This window comes from Eucalyptus grandis, chromosome 2, assembly GCF_016545825.1.
Source record: "Eucalyptus grandis isolate ANBG69807.140 chromosome 2, ASM1654582v1, whole genome shotgun sequence".
Classification (NCBI taxonomy): domain Eukaryota; kingdom Viridiplantae; phylum Streptophyta; class Magnoliopsida; order Myrtales; family Myrtaceae; genus Eucalyptus; species Eucalyptus grandis.
The window spans coordinates 15,695,662-15,717,310 of record NC_052613.1 but is presented as its reverse complement, the minus strand read 5'-3'; the positions used below and the strand labels follow the sequence as shown (position 1 = coordinate 15,717,310).

At 39.7% G+C, this 21,649-nt stretch overlaps 1 protein-coding gene across 1 annotated transcript; it reads left to right on the top strand.

Moving 5' to 3' along the window:
* Positions 1-20,788: 20,788 nt before the first annotated feature.
* On the top strand, positions 20,789-21,334 carry LOC120290530. The gene has a single exon (XM_039306817.1). The coding sequence runs from the start codon at positions 20,789-20,791 to the stop codon at positions 21,332-21,334; it is 546 nt and encodes a 181-aa protein (XP_039162751.1).
* The last annotated feature ends 315 nt before the right edge of the window (positions 21,335-21,649 follow it).

The window sequence follows — 21,649 nt, the reverse complement described above, 5'->3', positions numbered from 1 at the left end:
GGATAAATACCCTAAAATTACAATTCACACTCAATTTGCACAAATCAGTACTCAATTAAATAAACCAATCATACCATTACAATTAGTACAAAATGCTGGTCATCGGCTATCTCGGTTCAATTTCTAGAAAACAATAAATAATAAATAATTACTAAAATTTATTAAATAAATACCTATAAATGCCAAAAATGCAACTTAGTTCGGGAAAAGCCTAATTAAATACTGAAACGGGCCCAGAAAATTTCTGAACCTATCTAGATAAATACTACGATCTATCTACTTGCTAATTACACTAATCTAACCACCTAACATTCATAAATGATTAATTAAATTGCTAATCCATTCTAACTAACCACTTAATTCCTAATTAGTATAAAATAATCAACCTCTAAGCATAATTAACTCCATAAACAGAGATTAGTGAGCAAACTCATCGGTTTTGAATTTTGATGAGTTCACGGCGACGACGAGGCAGAGATAAGCGACAAACTCCAAAGCGGCACTGCACTACAAGGTCTAGAAGGGCTTGGAAACGGGCCTCGAAGCCCATGGTGTGTTGTTGGGTTTCAGTTTATGCTTTGGGCCAAGCAAGGGTGGACTGGCGGTTGGCTTCGCGCGAAACAGCAAGGAGGGAACAACAGCGGCCTGGCGGGTGGAGACGGCTACTGGACGACGGCGAGTTGAGCTATGGTGACCTTCTCGATGGTTCAGGCGACTTGTTGGACGGCAAGCAGGGGTGAACGACGTAGCTGGGATGGCGGTGACGTGCGACTCGCGGTGTGCTTGAGCGTGCAACGGTGACGTGTTGGTGGTCGACGGGCAGCGGGGGCATCGACGGTGGAGGGGAGCGCTAGTTGACTTCTCTGGTTCTTGGAGGCTTCAAGGCTATTGGAAATAGAAAAGTGATTGGCTGAGGAAGAAGGATGGGGACAACAAAACTTGGAGGGTCCCAACCGGCTTCAACCTCACCCTTTTGTCCCCTTGACCATGCCCACCATGGACGGCTAGCTTGCACACCCCTTTGTAGCCCACAAAGCTTCCTTGGGAAGTCTTGGAAGTGGTCCAAAAGGTCATGGACCAAGGGGCTACGAATTTTGGACTTAAATTCCCCAAATCCACTTCAATTCTCTTCGGAATTGATTCAATTCGGCTGCCAAAAATTCCACCAAGATGTCTACAATCAAATTGAAATTTTTTCTCGCCAATAGAATCAAGTTGCATCTCAAAAACACGATGGAAAACGGTCCCCTAAATTTTTCGGTCGAAACGACCCTATATCGAATTTTCGCCAAAAATCTCGATTTGTAGAAAAATCTTTGAAGGATGAGTTGAAATTCCTAAAATGACTCATGACATTACAAAACTTTCCATTTCTGAAATTGGATTTAAATTCGCAGTTAATTTCAATATGGCTCAATTTTAGCGTGACCTAGCTTACCGGGTAGCTTTTAGAATTTTTTTGTACAATTGACTCGTGGTCAATTTTCTTCGAGCCATAATGTACCTCTTCGACTCATTGGCGACTTTTGGTGGTCGTGAAAATCTCAAGATTTCAAATACGGACATAGGATATCAAAACGACAGAAAAATCGACATAGTGTCGATCGACGAGAATTTTGCAATTTGGTGGAATCACCCACGTGTAGCCACACATTTCAGTCGAACCGACCTATCTTTGATCTCTAATTGATTTTTAATTGTGTTGTAATAATATCTATAGATGAGCACGGTCAAGTAGTTGATTTTTGATTGAATTCTCAAGTCTATTGCATTAAGATCCCTTAATAACTTCCTTAGATAGTCTAGTTAACTCATGAGTGATTAGCTCAGAGAATAGCACTATCGACGTGTTGATGAAAGACCTGATTTATTTTGATTGAAAACAGGATTGAAACTCCAGGATGTCACAACTCTTCCTATCTTATAAAAATTTCATCCTCGAAATTTAAACCATTACAATTCTTTAAACAAAAAGGTGGGGGTATAATCGTCTCATCGAATTCTCATTTCCCAGGTTGCTCCTTCAGTGTCGTGGTGTTGCTAGACCATTTTGACCAATAGGATTGTCTTGTTGCGTAAAATCTATTCTTTCTGATCCATAATTTGAACCGGGCTTTCCATGTACGATACTTTATCGTTCACATCCAATTCCTCAAAATTAAGCACGTGAGTTGGGTCAGGCTCATACTTCCTCAACATTGACATGTGAAAGATGTGATGCACTTGCACTAACCTTGGCGGCAATGCAAGACGATACGCTTAGATCTCAATTCTTTCAAGAATCTCAAAGGGACTTACGTACCTTGGACTCAGTTTTCCTTTCTTGCCAAAGCATGAAGTTCTCCTCATTAGTGACACCTTTAGAAAAACGTGATCACCAACTTGGAATTCCAAAGGTCTTCGACGTTTATCTGTGTAGCTTTTCTGGCGGCTTTGAGCGGTCTTTAACCTATCCCTGATGACTGCAATTGCATTCACTAACTGCTGAACCAACTCTAGGCCCGTGATCTTTCTTTCCCCGACTTCATCCCAACAAATTGGTGTTCTACACGCTTTACCATACAACACTTCAAAATGAGCCATATGAATGCTCTTCTAGTAGTTGTTGTTGTAGGCAAACTCAATAAGGTGAAGTTATTCCTCTCAGCTTACCTTGAAATCCAACATGCAAGCTTGCAACATGTCTTCAAGGGTTTGAATCGTCCTCTCAGACTGGCCATTTGTTTGAGTATGATATGATGTACTGTACTGCAGCTTCGTTCTTAAAGCTGCTTGCAAACTCTTCTGTTAACACCAAAATTTTTGTGATCTGGTCATTTATTTATTGCATAGAAAATTATGGGTTAATCTTATCCCTGAAAAAATATTAATTGCATATCATATAAATTTAGATGCATTTATTTTTAGTTTGCATGTTTTGCATTTATTTTTTGGACTGGTAATGGATGAGTTCGAATTAGTGGTTCTAAGCTTTAACTTGGCAGGCTGGACTCAGCCCACGAAGCGAGCAAATTGGCTCAAAAATTAATGATAAAAATTATCTTGTGAAAAATAGGAATTAGAAATTTTTCCAGGATATGATGAATTTTTTGGATAGGGCAATCTGCGATAGAAAAATATTGCGATTTATCTTTGCAAGATTCGGATTTAGAGAAAATTCTATCATAATCTTGAATCCTTATCAATATGGGATAAAATTGGTGAAGAAATATTGCGGATGTGGATTCGAAGAAGAAATTGAAATCCTAGTCTTTCCCCTATAAAAGGCCATACGTGTATAGAGTTAGGGGGGTCTTTTTTGAGTGCAAAGGGAGGAAATTGAAGGAAAGAAGTTTTCCTTCGAGAGAAGAAAAGTCAACTGAGGGTTTATGTTGAAAAGCAGAAAACCACAAAGAGAGAGAGAGAGAGAGAGAGAGAGAGAGAGAGAGAGAGTACGGAGACAAAGGAGAAACGCTCGGCTGCAGAGAGGAAAACGCCAACTGTTCTTCTTCTTCTTCGATGTTAGGCTCCTTGTTGGTTTTTGCTACTCCGCTCGCGTTCGCAATATTGCGCTCACAACGCTGCTCGACCTAGCCGCTCCACTACACCCCTGCGCTAACACTTTCCTTTGTTGTGGTTGCGATGACCTGCGACTTCCGCTTGCCCGAAGCTCCGTTGCCGTTGTCTCTGCCCCCTGTGAAGCTGCTGTTGCTCTAAGCCACCGAGCTTTGCCCTCAGCCTGTTGGAAGTTGCGTCGCCAGACACTGTTGTCCCACTAGCCTTGTGACGCTAGCAACCCGCGAGTTCTTTGTCCTTGTGTTTTTGCTAGCCTCGTGACATCAACTCATTAGTCCCTGTTGTGCGCTGCTCACCCACGGACTGTCGCCCTATCATTGCTACCGCCACTTCGATTGACCCGTAGATGCTCGAGCTCGCCTAGTTCCACCTCTGGTTCGACCCCCGGCGGCTACCTCTCCGAGTTTTTCCTGTAGCAGCTGCCACTCCGCCTCCTTCCTCCCTTGTTCGATGTTGTTCTACTAGCTGTTGCCGGAGCTCCGACGATCGTGCTCATCGCCCTCACTGAAGCCCTTGGGTGACTTATCACCACAACCATTGCCCTTGAGCTGTGTCGTGCCAAGCCTCCATCGTTGGTCCATTCTTCCGATTGAATTTTTGGAAATATTTCAACTTTAGGTAGAGGTTTATTTTAGTTTTATTTTATCTTATTTAGTTTTTGATATTTTGTCTCATTATTTGAAATATTTATCGATGCCTAATTGAAATCTCTGATGTAGCATTCAATTCACAACCGCATGAATTTTTATCCTATCAATAAGGCTTTAGATGGAATAATTATTCACGCGAGAGTAAAATTGATATTTTGATTTTTAAGGCTTAAGATCAATTTATCGATTTTATTAGCGAAATAATCAAGTTCAAATTTCAATTCAAATGATGGATATCATTTTTTATGACCATGGATGATTTAGTGTTTATCTCTTAATTGTTTTGTTTATCCCGAAATACAAAAAAAAGTTGCATTTGCATTCCATTTAGATTAGAATTGATTGCGTGATAGGTTAGTTATTTTTTAAAATGCATGTTTAGAAGGCATTTAGAATAGATAACATTTCATTTTAGTTAGATTTGTATTTTTAGTGATTTTAATTACGAATTTTTCATAAAAATACAAAAAAAGTCATGTGTATGTCATGTAGGATTAGGTTCATGAAATGCCCATCATCTAGTGATTGTTGCTAGGTTCATTTAGTTAGAAATTGGTCGTCATTAGAATTAAGTCATTTGGTTAATTTAGATTGCATATTTAATTGTTGCATTTCTTTAATTTCGAATTTTATGGAAAATACAAAAAATTTTACAATAAATTCATCTCATGCTTCAGGATAGGTCACATGCTTATTTATGTCATATAGTTTAGGTCATGTTGCCATGTCATATCATTTCATGTTAAATTAGTGACATGCATTGCATAAATAATGATTTTCATTAAATAAATGAAAGCAAAAATTGAATGATTGTGTGTTAATTAGAAATCATATCTAGAACTGTTGATGTGAATTTTGATCTAACATTATAGATGCTTTCGTTGCTATAAGGTAAGTCTTGCATTTTTTTATTCATTTTTTTCCTTAGATGTTAAATTGCTGGTTTGCGCATCTGCATGATCATATCACATGTTAGGGAAGTGAATTAAAATTAATTCAAGTTGCATGCAAAACATTTTTTTAGAATAAAAGAGAAAGGTACCAAAAGGGCACTAGGAAAGTCTAGTATAACCAAGTCCCCATACCCAAAATCTCTGGTTTGTAGGAGTAAAATAATTATCCCATTATTTTACTTAGGTGTCTAATCGACCTACCATAAATTGATTAGTGGTGACTCCTTTTTACATGCTAGATATTTGAACCTTAGTCGTGAGTTGGTATGGGCTTGTGAGAGGCTAAGCTAAGTTTAGGCTTAGTAATCCATTAGTCTAATTTTGTCTAATTTTAGGTGGTGCATCCGAAATTTTGGTCACGACATTTTCTAAAAAGCAGCTGTGAATCTCGGGTCTCGGTCTAATGTAATCATCATTGGCACTCCATGCATTCGAACTATCTGACGCATGAACAACTCTGCATGCCTATCGAAATCATTATCTCTTTGACTCCTTGGTAGGCCTGTCACAAAATCCATCACGATGTGCTCCCATTTCCATTTGGGAATCTTGAGAGGTTGTAGAAGTCTTCTCGGCTTACAATGCTTTGCCCTCACTTGTTGACACATCAAACACTTGGCGACATATTTGGCGATGTCCGCCTTCATATTGGACCACCAATAGTGTTGACGTATATTCTGATACATCTTTGTACGGCCAGGATGAATGCTGTAATTGCTACGATGAGCTTGTAATAAGATCTCCTCTTTAAGCTCTACATCGTCAGGTATACACAATCATCCTCGGAACCTCAGTTTTCCATCCTCATAAATTTGAAAGGTAGTTTTTCTCTTATCGGTGTCGTCTTGCAGAATCTTCTAAACATCTAGGTTTGTCAATTGAAGTATTTTGATCCTGATTTGCACATTCGGCTTAATTCTGAGGGTAGCCATAAGATTCGAGAGGCGGTCTACCTTAAATTTGAAAACCAAATGTCAAGCTCTCTTGAGTAAAACCCATTCCTTAACCATCATCTGTGCAACTAAAGACTTCCTACTCAACGTGTCTACGACCTTATTCGCCTTCCTAAGGTGATATATAATATCACAATCATAGTTCTTCAAAAGTTCCATCCAGTGACGCTGTCTCATATTCAACTCCTTTTGAGAGAATAAATACTTGAGACTTTGATGGTCAGTGAAGATCTAGAATCTTTCTCCACATAAATAATGTCTCCAAATCTTCAGAGAGAAAATGATTATTGCGAGTTCCAAGTCATGCTTTGGGTAGTTCTGTTCATGAGGTCTCAACTAATAGGAGGCTTATGCAACTACCCTACCATGTTGTATGAGAACGCAGCCCAATCCTCTAAACAACGCATCGTTATAGATCTTGCATTCTCCGGGACCAGATGGAATGGTTAATACAGGTGTGGTAGTTAGCTTCTGTTTGAGCTCTTGGAAACTACACTCGCACTTGTTTGTCCACACAAACTTCTCTTCCTTCTTCAATTGTCGAGTCAACAGTGATATTAAAGTTGGAAATCCTTCCACGAACCTTCTGTAGTAGCCTGCCAAACCCAAGAAGCTTCTAATCTTTGTCACTGTAGTCGGTCTTGGCTAGTTGATTATTGCTTCAATCTTGGTCTGGTCCACAGAGATTCATTTGCTTGAAATCATGTGACCTACGAATGCTACTCGAGTCAACCAAAATTCGCATTTGCTAAACTTAGCATACAATCCATGAATCCTCAGTGTCTGCAGTACCATTCTTAGATGTCCCTCGTTGTCCTTAGCATTTCTCAAATATACTAAAATATCATCGATGAACACGATCACAAATTGATCCAAGTTTCCTTGAACACTTGGTTCCTTAAATCCATGAAAGCAGCTGGAGCGTTCGTTAAACCAAACGGCATTACGGTAAACTCATAATGGCTGTATCGAGTACGAAACACCGACTTCGGCGTATCCTCTTTCCTGATCCTCAGCTGATGATACCCCGTCCTTAGGTTGATTTTAGAAAATATTGACGCTCCTTGCAACTGATCAAACAAGTCGTTAATTATCGGTAGTGGATACTTGTTCTTGATTGTCACCTAATTGAGTTGTCGACAGTCGATGTACAGGTGCAACAAACCATCTTTCTTTTTCATGAACGGAACTGGTGCTTTCCAAGGTGATGCACTGGGACGTGTGAATCTCTTATCCAACAATTCTTGCATTTGCATCTTCAGTTCCTTTAACTTAGATAACAACATTCGATAAGGAGCCTTAGAAATTGGCTCTATCCCAGGTGCTAGCTCGATCATAAACTCTATCTCTCTTTTTGGTGGTAGGCTTGTCAATTCTTTCGGAAACACATCTGGAAATTCTTGCACCATTAAGATATCTTTGATCTTTAGCTCCTCAACTATCATATCCATGACAATCGCTAAATACCCTTGGCAGCCCCTGTCCAACAAACGGGTCGCCTCAAGCGACAAGATTAGGGTAATCAAGGGTCCTCCTCGACTCCCAACAAACTCAAAACTTTCACTCGCTAACTGGTTAAACTGAATCATTTTACGGTAACAGTCCATCTTAGCTTGTTGCTTGGTGAGCTAGTCCATGCCAACTATCAAATCGAAATCATAAATGGCTAGGACTAATAAGTCTATCCTCCCCTCTCGCTCACCAATCGTTAACTTGCAACTAGAATAACCCAATGCAGACAACACTTTATCCTTTAACGGTGTAGATATGCTAACCACTGACTCTAGTAACTCAGGACTTAATCCTATTAGCTTAACATATTGCTTAGCAATAAAAGAATAAGTCGCGCCAGGGTCAAATAAAGCATAAGTAGCATGGTCATTCAACAAAATTGTACCTGTAATCACATCAGGTGAGTCCTTAGCCTGACTTCTTATGATGGCATATACTGTCCCTTGAGCTGGGGGTCTGATCTGTCCACCCTATGGTATGTTTTGTGGCACGAATCCCCTGTTCTGACCCATTGGTGGTGGCGGTGGTAATTGCTGTTGTCCTCTCGGTGTTTTAGGACAATCTTTGGTCATGTGAACTAGCTGGCCACATTCAAAACAAGCGCTCGTCCTCTGAGGGCATGGAGCTATACCATGTCGCCTTCCACAAAAGCGACATGTACCGTTCTAACTTGGCTCTGACTTGCCAACTCCACCCTTTCTATTGGGCGAGACATGGAATCTTCCTCTGGACATGGGCTTCTTCCCATACCGAGACTACACCTTCAGGGAATACTATTCCTTGGGTGGCTCTCCACCAAGTCCTCGCAATTCCCTGTAGCTGGTAGTTTGCAAGGACTACCTTCTTCATCTCGGTGCATATTAGCAGTGAAAAGGCCTTCTCCAAGCCTTAGATCCATAAAGCTGCAGCTTCAGGATCTCTTGCCCTAGTGAACTTCGGTGGGTTCAGCTTCAGAAACTATTCCACAGCTTATGCATCGGTCTCCCAGCAACCATGTTCCCTAGTGGAATCTCAGCAGGTGTGGTGATAGGTGCGGCAGTAGCAGCAGCATCCACGATGCATTAGCGACAGTTGTTGTGACATCCCAAATTTCACCGATTTTTATTAGTGTAATCAAATCATTTGGAACTTAGATTAATTTAGATTGGGCCAGAAAGTGAACCCGATGGACCGTGAGGAATGTGTGGGCTTGAGAAGTAAGTGGGCCACACTAATTGGACTTGAAAAGCCGAACGAGAGATTATGGGCTTGGACTTGGCTTGGAGTGGGCCAAGGCTTAGATATGTTAAAATAGTTTAGTGGACCGTGATCGTTATAGATTGAGCCTGTTGGGCCAAAGACTGATATTTAGGCCCAAGTGATTTTATTTTCAATTAAGTTTATAGATTACAGTTATGATAATTTGATTAGTGATTGTAATGTTAATATCAATTTCTAACTTTAGCATTTCTTGTGATAAATTCTTTATAGACTAACACTAAATAGTTAATATGTCATATAATTTCATAACTTTATATGATTACAATATGATTGAAATCTAAAGGAATCAAAAGGGAATTAAATGAAAAGCATTAGATACAAATGAACTGACTAACGACATGGATTAGAGATTAAATGATATTGAGTGACAAATGGCGAAATTGTCAGGCATGGAGGCCACAACTTCTCTCTCATTTCTCTTTGCATTTTCCTCATCACCCTCGGTTTTCTATCCCCACAAAACCGAAACAAGCAAAGGAGACATCATCATTAGATTTGCTAATGATTAGCCTAGCCTAGGGAATTAGTCTATAACTCCATTTCCCCTCTTAAATTTCAAAACTTCTCTCTCTCTCCAAAACCGAAACCCATCTTCTTCTTCTTGTTTTCTCTCGGTCGAACAGCAAGGAAACTAGTAGCCAAAACCAGAGATTTTCTCCTTCTAGCATGCGAGTTTTGGTGTTGATTTTAGAAGAATGTTTGATTTATCTAGTAGCTGAACTAATGTAAGGAAAGATAAGTTTCTAAACTAGAAGTTATCCATTGTTTTTGTCAAGGAACTTGTGGATCTAGCTGAATGGTGGAGGATTATATGTGATGTTGCTGTTTTGTGTTGGATTGAGTTAGATGAGTTCTAAATTGAGGCTATAAGTCATTGCATGTTGCATTTGAGGCTTGCATGTCTCGAAATCTAAGTGTGAGTAAGCTGTGATTGTCGAGTAAGGTAAGGAAATGGTTGCCGAGTGAAGAGAAGTGGTGTATGTTGTGGTGAGTGAACTTATGGATGAATATACGCTTTGAGCCAAGCTGTGGAAGATTTCTCTGTTAGTAAGAACCTGCTGAAAGTAGCCTTAGATGTTGTGGAAGAGTCTTGAAGTGTTGTAACATAGATTAGTAGAGAAATAAATGGTTTGATTGAGCTAGAAACGAAGGAAACCATATATATATAACAATTCTGTTTGAGGAATATAGATAGAAAGCCTTTTTAATTGTGTTGCCTTGATTTCTAATTATGAAGATAAGGAATAGAACCATTTTACTTAAGAGAACATCCATTATATTAATTTAAATCTCTAGTTATAGCCAAATAGATGCATAAACATGAAGGTAGAAGTAATTCTTTTGAATCAGTAAACTGTTTTGTAGAAAGCAGCATGACCTTTGATGATTATGTGAATTTTCTGTAATTATCTAGTTATAATTGGACTTCGAATCCTTAATGAAAGTTGTAGAAAATATCCTTAGCAATAACATATCAAAATTTGAGAGTAAATGGACGAGATTTGGTTAGTAAAACGATTTTCTCCGTAGATACGAAGTCTGGACGTCATTACTGGATGTTAGTAAAGATTATAGCAATTACTGCTCTTCATACAGCGAGATGTAGACTTACGTTTCTTCACTGAAAATGTCAATCTATGTCTCAAATATAACATACTAAAATTTCGTAGTATTTTGATAAGAATTGTTATACTTTCTGTGTCTGAGAACAAAACTGCTTGTTTAGTTAATAATCTGTTGAAATCTGAGAATATGCAATAGTTGTTGTGTCTTTTATATTAGTCTTGCATGACACACATAGAGTCTAGTGAACTCATAATAGATGTTAGTTGTGTAAGAGTAAGTCTCATATATCATTTTTGGTGTAGGTACATATAGTATCATGCACGTGCAATGAGTGCGGTGCATAGTGCTTGATTATGGGGTACATATTTGTTCGGCATGGTATGGGACATGTCGTAATGGATTTTATCTTATAATTTGGACACGCATGTGTGCTAGGTACATGAGAATTAGATGTATAGTTATATACTTTGAAGTCTTTTTTTTTTTTTTTTTGCATACGATAAATGCATTAATCAAATGTGTGGTGGTGTGAAACGTGTGCTTAATTGAGTGAATGAATCCATCGGTACGGAGACACCGGTGATGCCCCTCAGAAGTTGGGATGCCCATGTTGTGTGGTCTTGGATGCCTCGGAGTGAGATGCCCTTGTGCGTGATGAAGGATGCCTCAGTTGTGTGATACTGAGATGCCTCGGAGTGAGATGCCCCATGCTGAGTGGTCTTGGGAGAACCTCGGTTGTGTGATACCGAAATGCCTTGGAGTGAGATGCCCATAATAGGTTTATTATGGAAGTCCAGATAAGATAACTTCCGGAAGTGACTCGATCGGGCCGGCAAAGTTCCAATGGGTAAACTGATTGAGGGTGGACTATGTGCACACTAAATATAATTCTACTTGGCAAGTGAGTTCATTCATCATTGTTGCATTTCATCTTGATATAGAGATTGAGAATGTGATAGGTATATTTGGTGTTTATGGATGCATTTAGTATGTCTCATATAAAGTGGTCATACATATGATGCATTAATATTCATTGGATTATACTCGTGACAATCCTATCTTAGTATCTTAAGTTGTTTGGTCATGATTCCCTTGTAAACTTGATGGCCGTGGATTGTCTAAGTTAGAATCTTATCATTTCTTTACTAGGCATAGTTTTTGCTCATTCCTTATATTTTTCAGATTGATAGTATGGATGTGCCACCAATAGCTCGTTATGGAGTGATATCGAGCATTGAGGTTACCTTTACTAATGTGTATGACTCTGATGTTGAGCTGACTTTCTCCAAATATGAGGCTATGTTATGGATGGATGAGATGATGGTAGAGCTGAGATGACCCTGATGAAGTTTGTCGCATGGTTTATCAAGCACGATGGAGTGATGTTTGGCTCTATTCCTTTTAGTGATGATGGAGCAAGAGTTGGGACGGATGGCACCTAGACTCCTATAATCATGTAGAAGCTGATTGTCTTTTGTTTCTTTTGATGAACGTGGGCTTGTGTGGGAACTAGCGGAGTAGATACCCCTCACCCTTATCCCTGGATGTTTACTTGCGCCCTTACTTTTGAAATGTAAATGTGACGTATATAGGTGAGGTACTTGTAAGAAGTCCAAGTTGAATTTTTGTAAGCCCGAACGATCCTAACAAGTTTAGTAATGAAGCTTCTCGTGATCTTTATATATGATCTTAATAGGATTATCTATTATGAATTGATAGAACTATTGTAGGTTGACCATGTAATACAAAGTGTTAAATTTTAATTAATTCATGTTATACATACTGACCTTCAAGTGTGAACACTATAAGTTAACAAATGAAAAATTATTTTAAAGGCTTATAAGATAATAATATTTATAATGTGCACTTGTGATTAGTATGTGACGTTACTGGGACGTCACAGTTGTGGTAATGGCGGCTAAAGTGGCGGCTAAAGTGGCGGCATTGGCAGCTTGAATCTAAGCCTGCTGATCCATCCTATTTCCCAGCATCTCTAGCGTTTGCATGATCCCAGCGAACTTTGGATCATCAGGGGCTACTACCCCAGCACCAATATGAGGCGGTGCTACTCCACTTGCGCTAGCTTGAGCTAGCGTTGAACCACGACCTCCTCGGGTACGACCCTCATCGGCGTCCTACCCCGAGTCGCAGGTCCAATGGTACACTTTCTAGGAGTCCTTTGCTCTTGATCACTCATATTGCAAATTTTCTACAGAAACTTGCCTTCCAATTCCACACAGAATTAGAAGTTGAGCGATCCACACAAACAAACAATTCTACCAATCAGCTATCACAGACATGCACCGGCATGAAATAAAAGCCTTTCTTACTAACTATCCCATAACTTATTACACCTTATCACTCAAACTATCAACCTGCTTTGATACCACTAAATGGGGATGTCACGCCCTGATCCTCCAAGCACATGCCAATCCCTCAGTGGTCGATTAAATAGCGATGTCTTAGGACGTGTCGCTAACCCATTCATTTTAATGTGCATGCGGAAGTGAATAAATAAATCCCCAGACAACAGAAATATGTGATAGAAAAACAGGACCACAAATTTTTGAAAACCACCACACACTTATATACAAATCAAACTAAGTCATATACAATATTAGCCGATATATATAGAAGGTCTGCAAAAAGGGGTAGGGGTTACAAATCCTTTAAGCATTCGAGTCTTCAACTGAATACTCCGGGGACCCTAGATTCGACAAACTCGGGTCCACCACTGAACCATTAGGGGGGTCTACCGTGCCTTTTCCAAAAGCAACCTCCGATACCGACATAGGGATCTCAGATTCCAGTAGGGGACCTTCTCTTTGTCCATTCTGCTCACGATGGTACCACGATATGTATTGATGAGGTACCTTATGGGGTAGACCCTTATCAACCTAGACAACGGATTTCATGAGTTCATAGACCCATCCCCTTGGGTTCCCATATAAGATACCTGCTTGGTGACCTTCTTCGGCTGGCCAAAACGCTTGGGCGGTACAACCATCTAAGGACTTGTAAATGTTATCCCACAACGGGGTGAGACGACGTCTCAGCAAGTTCACTCCCTAAGTCCTGACTAGGAAGGAAATATGCCCAAAAGCTATCTAGCCACGCATGAGATAGAGGACTTACCTTGCCTTACTCCCTTCCTGCAAGTCAATATGATTTATATAATCAACCAATTACTTCAATTCAATTCACATCAAACATCAGTCAGTCGACTTTCTTGACTCAATACCATTGATACCATCCACACAATTCAATCAAATCGAACCTTGCTCACCCTAAGCTAACAACAAATGGTATAGCTTACTGAAGCTGATCAAGTATACTGCTCACTCTAAGTTAATATATTGAGGCCCTTAGGTTGATATAGTATACTGATAATATTCACCAAAGCTTGATAAATAATATAGCTCACTCTAAGCTGAAAAGTAATATAGCTCACTCTAAATAGATAAAGTATACTGCTTGCACTAAATTGATATACCAAGGTCCGTACGCTGATATAGTATACTGATAATGTTCATAGAAGCTACTAAGGTATATTGCTCACACTAAGCTGATATATCAAGGCATGTAGGCTGATATAGTATACCGATGATACTCACTCTAAGCTGATAAAGTATACTACTCACTCTAAGCTGATATATTGAGGCTCGTAGGCTGATATAGTAACTATTCTCACAAATTGAGAATTTCACCATTTTTATCATTCATGATAAAAATAATCGTATGTGGGTACATGGTTGGCCTTAGCTAAAATACAATATTTTTCATTTTGAAAATCTCACTAATTCCAATAATCCATAAACCCATTTTTTGACGTTGTAAATTGACACTCGGTATTTTCTAATTAAATACCAAAATTATTAAATTTTGGGATAAATACCCAAAAATTATAATTCTCACTCAATTTGCATAAATTAGCACTCAATTAAATAAACTAATCATACCATTACAATTAGCATATAATTCGGTCATCGACTATCCCGGTCTAATTTCTGAAAAAAATAAATAATTAAATAATTACCAAAATTAATTAAATAAATACCGATAAATGCCAAAAAATGCAACTTTGGCCGGGAAAAGCCTAATTAAATACTGAAATGGACTCGAAAAATTTCAAACCTATCTAGATAAATACTACGATCTATCTATTTGCTAATTACACTACTCTAACCACCTAACATGCATAAATGATTAATTAAATAGCTAATCCATTCTAACTAACCACATAATCCCTAATTAGCCTAAACTAATCAACTCTTAAGTATAATTAACTCCCTAATTGGAGATTAGTGAGTAAACTCACCGGTTTTGAATTCTGATGAGTTCATGGCGACGGCGAGGCGAAGATGAGCGACAAACTCTGAAGCAGCATTACACTACAAGGTCCGAAAGGGCTTGGAAAGAGGCCTTAAAGCCCACGATGGGTTGTTGGGTTTCGATTTCTACTTTGGGCCGAGCAAGGGTGGATTGGTGGCTGGCTTGGCGCGAAACAACAAGGAGGGGATAACAGCGGCCAAGCGGGTGGAGACGGCTGCTAAGCTCCAGTGACCTCCACGATGCATTAGGCGACTTGTTGGATGGCGAGCAGGGGCAAATAATGCAACCGGGACGGCAGTGACGCGCGGGCAGGCGTGTGACTTGTGGGTGTGCTTGAGCGCGCGACGGTGGCGTGCTGGCAGTTCAACGGGCAGTAGGGGGCGTCGATGGTGGAAGGGGAGTTTCTGGTCGACTTCTCGGTTCGAGGAGGCTTCAAGACTGTTGGAAATGGGAAAGTGACTGGTTGAGGAAGAAGGAGGGGGACAACAAAGCTTGGAGGGTCCCAATTGGCTTCAACCTCACCCCTTTGTCCTCTTGACCATGCCCCACCATGGCCAGCTGGCTCCCGCACCCCTTTGCTACCCACAAAGCTTCCTTGGGAAGTCTTGGAAGTGATCAAAAGGTCGGGGACCAAGGGGCTATGAATTTTGGACTTAAATTCCCCAAATTCACTTTAATTATCTCTTGAGTTGATTTAATTCGGCTTCCAAAAATTCCACCAAGATGTCCACATTCAAATTGAAATTTTTCCTTACAAATAGAACCAACTTGCATCTCAAAAACGCAATAAAAAATGGTCCCCTAAATTTTGCGGTCGAAAACGGCCCTATATCGAATTTTCACTAAAAATCTCGGTTTTTGTAGAAAAATCTTCGGAGGATAAGTCAACATTCTGAAAATGACTCGTGACATGACAAAACTTTCAATTTCTAAAATCAAATTCAAATTCACGGTTAATTTCAATCTGTCGCAATTTTAGTGTGACTTAGCATATTAGGTAGCTTTTAAAAATTTTTGGTGCAATTGACCCGTGGTCGATTTTCTTCGACCATAATGTACCTCTTCGACATATTGGCGACTCTCAATGGTCGTGAAAATCTCGAGATTTTAAATACAAACACAGGTACCAAAACGACGTAAAACCGACCTAGTGTTGATTGATGAGAATTTTGCAATTTTGTGGAATCAGCTACGTTTAGCCACACATCTTAGTTGAACCGACCTATCTCTCGATCTCTAATTGATTTTTAACTATGCCGTAATGATTTCTGCAGATAAGCACGGTCGAGTAGTCGATTCTTGGTTGAATTCTCAAATTTATTACATTAAAATCCCTTAATGATTTCCCCAGATAGTCTAGTTATCTCATGAGTGATCAGCTAAGAGAATAACACTATTGGCACGTCGATGAAAGGCCTGTTTTATTTAATTGAAAATAGGACTGAAATTCTAGGATGTCACAGTGTGAATGGTGGAAGAGCTCAAATGGTGGAAATGAATGTGGGCTCATCCTATTTATAGGCACTAACCCCGTCATTACTTATCCAAATAGCCCAAGCACTTTTCTTAGGGTGGCATGACTATAAAATCGAGGTGGCAAGCTTAGTTAGTGAGGCGGCACACCTAGGGCCCTAAGGGAACACTTGCCATCTTTTTATTGGTCCACCTATTCCATGCCATCATGACTTAGTCTTCTTGTTTTCCAAGGAGAATATTATGATGATGATGACCACATCTTTCATGGATACCTAAGCTTATGAGTACCAACTTCTTTTCTAAGGTAAATCTTAAGCCATTATTACCAAATATTCTAGTGGACTAAGGTGGAGATCTAATGGCCTAGTGTAATCATTCGAAGGCTTGTTTGTCTTCTTTTTATTGGGCCACCTAAGTACTTGATTCATTATTAAAGAACAAGTTAGCATAAATAGGTGGCGCCCTAAGAAGATAAGGTGACATCTAGGCCATAGGAGAGTAATAATGTGCCCAAGCTATCTAATTCTTATCGAGACATTTGGCATGGATCCTTTACTTAACCTCCAAGGTAAATCTTTAGTAATCATGACCAAATCTAAAAGGATCCATGTGAAATGATGAGTCACTCTCTTTCATGAAGAACCCAGGGTATTCTGGAAACTTCTTCTTTGTCCATTTCCAAGGAATATGGCAACCATGAGAAATAAGCTATTAAAAGTGCAACTCGAATCAAGCAAGGGCTTTTTTATGTATATCCCCTAACGACCATTCTGACGCACTTGAGGTTTGTGGTAAAGCCACCATCGGTGTGGTTGTCGTAGGCAAAGTTTGCCTTCTTGGCTAGATTGGTAGCCCAAGGCATGGGTTCAATGACCGGCTCTGGTCGAGTAGATCGACTCCTGGTTCGGTCCCTAGCCTAGTCCAGGCTAACTCCTAATTGTCATGTGGCCATTCAAGATCGACCAGATTCGTAACCGACACACGGTCATACCGAGCCAAATCATGGTCGTCAACGATTGGTATATGATCGAGCGGAATCAACCACGATCGAAACATGACCATTTGGGACTGATTCATGATTGTTGATTGATTTGTGGTGGATGTGACCATTCCTCCATCATCCTTTATGGTTCTGTAGTTGTCCATCAACGGACTACTAGGGCTATTAACATGGTCATTAGATTGCTCCATGACCGTTCCCTTGATCAATCCATGATTGGTACATGGCCGATTCTCGGAACAATCCATGACCTATCCTTGCCATTGGCACACTAGATTCACAACCATTTCTCGTAGGTTGAAAATCGGAATATTACATATAGCACCAAGGCGGTCCCATGGAATGACATTGCTAATGAGATCAACACCTACTCGATTGGATCGAGTTTATTTACCTCGTGAGGGTGTTGAAAAGAAAGCTGTGATCAATGAAGAAGCTGAACAACTCCTCAAGACACTCAAGGCGAGTGAAGCCAAAGTAATCGAGCAATTGCGAAAGATGCTTGCTCCAATTTCATTGTTGGAATTCTTCAAATCCTCTGAGAAGCATATAAACGCCCTCCTCAAGATCCTAAACAAGGTTCACGCACCTGAAACCATTGGAGAGGTGCAATTGGAAGAGCTCATGGGTGTCATACTCCTTAGAGATAAAAAAATCCTTCTCCGAGAAGGATCTTCCTCTTGAGGGATAAGTGCACACAAAGAACACTATACGTATTTGCTCAACACTTTGATAGCAGGATCTCAAGAGTATTGGTCGACAATGGCTTTGCCCTAAATATATGTCCTTTATCCACTTTCCATTAGTTGGGAATAAGCATGGATAGCATCCACCCTGCAAACACTCCCGTTAGAGCTTTTGATGGGATGAGGAACAAAGTGTTATGGGAGATCGACTTGCCATTGACAGGTGGCCCTGTCACTATTACTTAGATATTCTAAGTGCTCGATATCCCAAGCAATTTTAGCCTTCTATTGGGACGTCCTTGGATCCATGCTGTAGGGATTATTCCTTCAAGCCTTCATCAAATGATACGCCTCACTATCGATGGTAAACTCATAGCCATTTGATGCAAGAGGGATATGTAGACTTTCCACAACACGGCTATACCTTATATTGAGCGTGAAATCAAGGGAGAATCAAGTTACCATCATTTGAGCTTATGTTAGTTATGCATGTGCCTGTTGGAATGATCAGGAGGGAGCCTCAATTTTCAAAGGCGCCTTTAATGTCAAGCAAAGTATTGCCTAAGAACAGATTCACTGCTTGTAAGGGTTTGGGCAAGCTTGCCCAACATTTTCTAAGCCCCGTTGAGGCAATCCAAAGGAAAAAGCACGAAGGCTTGGGTTACGAAGTTGACCAAAAAGGTTAAGGTAACCAAAAGGGCTCAAACATTAAGGGCAAGGACTATCGATGCCTTCTACCTCCTTTGTTGAAGGATTTCTTCCCTGGCCCACTGAAGCTCTTGCAATAAGAAGAAGCCACTGTCCATCACTTCGCTGACTTATTTGAAGATAACATTATTAGTGCCATTAGCGAAGACGAGGAGCTTACTGATCCTGCTGTGTAAGGGATGTTCCTGTTTTTACTTTCTTTTTCCATTGTATTCCATTTAAGTCTCCCTTACGAGAGAATGTTGTAATAGTCTGAATCACAAACTTTATGGTTCCAATACAATATATGTTGTAATGCAGTTTTTGCATATCAATAAAATTCATGCTTTTTGTTAATAGACGTGTGAGGTATCTAAAACTAGTTCTATGTTGATGCTTTAAGGCTTGGGCCTCTACATGATCTATAGTTTCAAAATGATTAAGTGGAACAAGGATGTCCAATGACATGAGGGTGAGTTTTCCAATAAATTTTTCAAAAACCTGGAATTCGAAAATAATTTTTTCATGACATTTTTGCATGGTTTGCATTTATTATATTTACATACTAAGCATTTTTTGTTGCATCTCAAGCATGACACTTTGAATCATCATCATTGCATCATCATCATAATCATATGCATGGCTTGATTTGAATCCAAAGAATTCTTTAGAACCCGATTATTCCGATTCAGAAGATGAAGATGATCCTATGGTTATTGAAAGGGAATGGTTCAGACATGAGAAATCCAAATCTCCCATTACTGAACAACTGATCACCATAAATTTAGGAGGTTTAGAAAACCCCAGGGAAACCAAGATTAGGGTAGGTTTTCCTCAAATAGATGTCGATAGATTAATTAGACTCCTGAAGGAATACTAAGACGTCTTCGCTTGGTCTTATGTTGACATGCCGGGTTTAGATCCTAAAATTGTAGAACACGCTCTACCACTCAATCTTGATATTTTGCCTAACAAATAGAAGCTCAAGAGGATGAAACCGAGTTGTCTAAAAAAATTGAGGAGGAAGTCATGAAACTATTGAAAGTGGGTTTCATTGAGTCACTCACTATGCTGATTAGTTCGCCAACATAGTCCCAGTCATGAAGAAGAATGGACGAGTCAGAGTATGTGTTGATTATCGCGACTTGAATAAAGAAAATCCTAAGGATGACTTTCCTTTGTCACATATCGATGTCCTAGTTGAAAGCACCATAGGATTCAAGTTGTTCTCCTTTATGGATGGATTCTCTGGTTACAAACAAATCCGGATGAAGGAGGAAGATAAGACTAAAACGTCTTTTATCACCCCATGGAGGACATTTTACTACAAAGTCATCCATTTTGGCTTGAAGATTACGGGGGCAACTTATCAAAGAGCTATGGTGGTGTTGTTCCACGACATGATGCATAAGGAGATTGAAGTTTATATCGACGACATGCTTGCAAAATCAAGACAAGGCGAAGATCACGTCGAAGTGTTGAGAAAGTTATTTGACTGATTGAAGAAGTTCAAGTTGAAGCTTAACCTTGCAAAATGCATCTTTAGGGTAAAGTTTAGGAAGCTCCTTGGATTCATGGTTAGTAGCAAGGGCATTGAGATAGATCCTTTCAAGTTGAAGGCTTTAAAACTTCCTTCTACTGTCAAAGATGTTTGAAACCTATTGGGAAGATTGAACTATGTGGCGAGATTGATTTCCCAATTGTTAAAAGCTGCTAAGCCGTTCTTCAAGCTATTGAAGAAGAACACCAAAGTTAATTGGGATGAAGAATGCTAGAAGTCCTTTGAAGAACTCAAGCTATATATTTCGCAACTCCCTATATTGGTCACCAACCAAAGGCTTACCTTTAATCTTATATCTCACTATCCATAGAGTCTTTGGGAGCTATGTTGGCATAAAAGAGACCGAAGGATGGGATAAAGCGTGCCATATACTACCTTAGTAAGAAGTTCCCCACCTTCAAGGTCCAATTTCCCGAGGTGAAGAAGATGTGCATAGCCTTAATTTGGGTATTATATCGATTGAAACAGTATACTCTTCACCACGACATCTTGTTGGTGACTAAGAATGACTCGATCAAATACCTCTTAGAGAAGCCTGCGTTGGTTGGAAAGCTTGTCAAATGACAAATACTACTATCCAAGTTTGATATTCGAATCATGGCACAAAAGTCCGTCAAAGGTTGGGTCATAGCTAATATGTTAGCTGGAAATCCCGAGAAGTCATATGACTTGGATGAAGTCAATGAACGAATTCACTTGGTCTCACAGGATAAGTGGACCGTGTATTTTGATGGTGCTGTCAACCTTTTGGGTTTTGGCATTAGGGCAGTTCTGATATCCCCAATTGGTCAACAATGCCTAGTGGTTGCAAAGTTAGTATTTCCTCACATCAACAATATCTTTGAATATGAAGCCTGCATCCTTGGTCTACAGTTGGCTATCGACAAGAAAGTCAAAAGACTCCAAGTCTATGGTGATTCTACGCTCATCATGCTCCAAATGGGAGGTCATTGGCAAACACGAGATGTGAAGTTTATTACTTATCATGAGTATCTTGAAGACCTGATCAAGAAGTTTGATGAAATCTCCTTTGATTACTTGCCAAGATCGCAAAATCAATTTGTTGATGCTCTGGCGACCTTGTCATCAATGTTACAAGTGGTTGACAACTTAAGCATTGATTCATATAAATCAATATTTTGAGGAAACCTGCTTATTGTATGATGATTGAAGAAGAGTCAGATGACCAATTATGGTATTACAATATCATGAATTACCTCAAAGAGAGTAAACTTCCCCAATAAAGTCAAGCCAATGATAAAAAATACTTGATGAAATTGGCGTCCAAATTCTTCCTCAATGGAGGAGCTCTTTATAATAGGTCTTTCAATTTAGTCTTGCTAAAGTGCGTTGATGCACAAGAGGCTAAATTATTAATGAATGAAATACATGAAGGGAAGTGTGACCCTCATATGAATGGTCATCTCCTAGCCAGAAAGATCATGAGGCTAGGTTACT

Coding starts and splice junctions, on each gene's coding strand:
- LOC120290530 (XM_039306817.1), top strand. CDS start 20,789: ATGGCACAAAAGTCCGTCAAAGGTTGGGTCATAGCTAATATGTTAGCT.